The following is a 2,746-nucleotide window of genomic DNA, read 5'->3' on the forward strand; positions in this document are numbered from 1 at the left end:
CCCCCCCCCCAGTGTCGCGGCACAGCGTGCCTGGGTTATCCGTAACCAGCAGCTGCCACCTCCAAGGTGGTAACTGGATCACGGCGCTGGGGTGACCTTCGCGCCTCTCCGAGGCTCAGTTCTGGATGTCCCACCAGCTCCGGCTCCGCGTTCACTCCTGTGGAGCGGGACAGCGGGGACAGTGTGTCTGCGAGGCGCAGGCTGCAGGACGGCCGTCCCCGGCTGACCCCAACCCCCTCCCTGGGCGGCTCTCCCAAGTGTGTCCCTGTGTGGGTCTGGGACTCGAGCTGCCCGTGCGGGTCGGTCCCGCAGAGCCCTGCGTTCGGGACAGGCACCCGCTTAACGCGGGCAAGAAAGTGCTCGTGGCTCGAGGTGCCAGTCCTCCTCCCGCTGCGGTGGGGACGGGCTGCGGGTCACCAGAGCAGCACACGAGTCCTTCCAGTTGAATTTCTTGTCTGCAGAGCGTTGCGTACCATCCCAGCTCTGCCTTGGGCCAATTACGGTCCCGTCCAGGAGCGAACAGAAAGGCTTCAACTGGCACAAGGAGTGTCGTCTGGTGCTAGAAACTTGGAAGAAGTGGGTTCTTCCCTGCTCCAGCACTAACCTCCTGGGAACGCTGCTGCCGCTCATGTCGCCTTGCCTAATGCAACTCCTTGCCGAGATGCAAACGGGGTTGTTCTCGCTCGGGGAGCCCCTCCAGATGTGTGGGACCTGTGCTGGGTTTTCCCGACTCACCTGCCCCCCCGACTCTGGTCCCTCTGTCCTCACGGCGGGTCTGTCCTTCCTCCCGCAGGCATGAAGCGACCCCTGAGCCCATCCCACAACCCCGAGAACGGGGTACGGCTGGTGGAGGCGGCCGGCTGCCCACCGAGCCAGCCCGAGCAGCGCATGAAGCGGGAGAAGAAGCACCAGTCGTTCACGCTCTGCGAGGTCTGCAACATCCAGCTCAACTCGGCGGCGCAGGCGCAGATCCACTACAACGGCAAGTCCCACCAGAAGCGCCTCAAGCAGCTCAACAAGGGGAAGATGCCGGCAGCCCAAGGTAGGAGCCCGTCCAGCAGGTCGGGGTTGCCCAAAGGCTGCCCTCGCCCTGGGACAGCTGCTCTGCCGTGTTGTGTCCTCGGCGCCTGTCCCTTGCTGATCTGCCTGAACTCCGGGGGCTTTCCCACCCCACTGTCACTGCTGGTTCCTCAGGTGGTTTTGGGGCCTGAGAGCCCAAAGTGCTGTGCCACAGATGGACACATGTGGGTCCTGTCCCTGTGCAAGGGCGGTTACTGGTACTCTGTGTCTTCATGAGCATCCTCTTGGGTTTCCGTAGATGACTCGTGCAGGTGGGATGAGCACATCCAAGCGTGGAGCGGCTGTTGGCTTCTGGGTTAGTGGCTCCCTGCTCCCCAGGGGCCGTCCTGACCCTGTCCCTCGTGCCAGGCACGTCTCCTGTACCTGTGCTGAGTTTGGCTGCTGTTGGCTCAAAATGCTGCTTAGATTTCGGTGCTGAGGGTTAAGGGTGGACTTCTCAAAAGCTCTGAAGTGACATTTTCAAATATGGTTGGAGGCTTTGTCGGAAACTATGATCTTCTGAAGCTTCGCCTGGATTTTTCTGTTGGGGCGCTCTGCCCTGGCAACCCGTGTTGACCCGCTGTGCCCTGTGCTCAGCACTCTGGCAGCGTGCGGCTGCCTTGGATCCCACCGGCCCTTTGATGTCTGGCCTTGGCCAATTGTCCCGTTGTGTTGGTTTGTGCTGGGGGATCTCACCGCTTGCTCGCTGCCCGGGGAGGGCTCCCGTGGTGTGTGTGCACAGGGGGTCACTGGCCCCAGTCCCTCGTGCGAGGGGAGCTGTTACCCGCCGTCAGCTCGCTGGGGCCCCAGCCAGCACTGGGACATCGTCTGCTGTGACACCAACACTTGATGGGCCCTACAGCAACGCAGACAAGCGGAGCCGTCTGGGGTTGATGTGTTCAGTGGGGTCGATGTGTTCAGTGGGGTCGATGTGTTCCAGTGAGAAGGAAGCACCGGCGTTGCAACAAGGACGGGTTTTGTTTTCCATTTAGACCAATGTCTATCACAAAAGCCACTTAGCTGAAGCGGCAGCCAAGGCAGCTGCGTGCTTGCCCTTGACGGGACGTTTTAAGGTCCGTGGTTTTGTTTCACCAAGCGTTTGGCGATGGGTGGAGCGCACGGGACCGTGGGCACTGCAGCATTAGGAGGTGGAGGCGGCTTTCCCGGGATGGCCCTGAGCTCCCGTACCTGCCCTCCCGGGGGTGATGTGCTCGGTGCCCCGTCTTACTCGCTGGCCGCCATGCGATGCGCTGCTGGGGGCAAAGCCGTCCCAGGCTGCTGTGAGTTGGGGACGGTTTCTCTTTTTGGACAGTGGAGTTACTGTTAATCACCTAATTATTGTAAAACACCTCCGTTGTGTTGTGGTTGGCAATAGAGCACTCCGGCGTCATCCCTCCAGGTGGGCTCGACAGTCACTCGATGTTGTTGGCATCTCTGGGAGGTGCAGTGGCGTGGTAAGGAGTTGTCAGGCTGCGGTGGGAGGAAGGGGTACGTCCTCTGACGGCCGGACAAAGCCCCCGCTAAAGGGCAGTGCGGTGATCCCCATCACGCTGAGCCTGATGAACCGAGTCCCGGCCTGTTTTTTCCCCAAATGTCTCCTCTAAGCCCCTCTTGCTGGTTCTCGGGGGCACTTTCTGAGCGTAGGAGAAGGGCTGGTGCTTGCCCCGGGGCACGGGGGGGGGGGCCC

The 2,746-nt window shown here is 61.6% G+C and overlaps 1 protein-coding gene across 1 annotated transcript in view; it reads left to right on the plus strand.

Moving 5' to 3' along the window:
* LOC104294784 (zinc finger protein 862) overlaps nt 1-2,746 on the plus strand; it is a 58,525-nt gene that overhangs the window by 23,148 nt on the left and 32,631 nt on the right. The window contains exon 6 of the mRNA XM_009894434.1: nt 794-1,042. Coding sequence (XP_009892736.1) covers nt 794-1,042 — 249 coding nt within the window. The remainder of the gene's footprint in view (nt 1-793; nt 1,043-2,746) is intronic.

This window comes from Charadrius vociferus, unplaced genomic scaffold (assembly GCF_000708025.1).
Source record: "Charadrius vociferus isolate BGI_N301 unplaced genomic scaffold, ASM70802v2 scaffold1551, whole genome shotgun sequence".
Lineage (NCBI taxonomy): Eukaryota > Metazoa > Chordata > Aves > Charadriiformes > Charadriidae > Charadrius > Charadrius vociferus.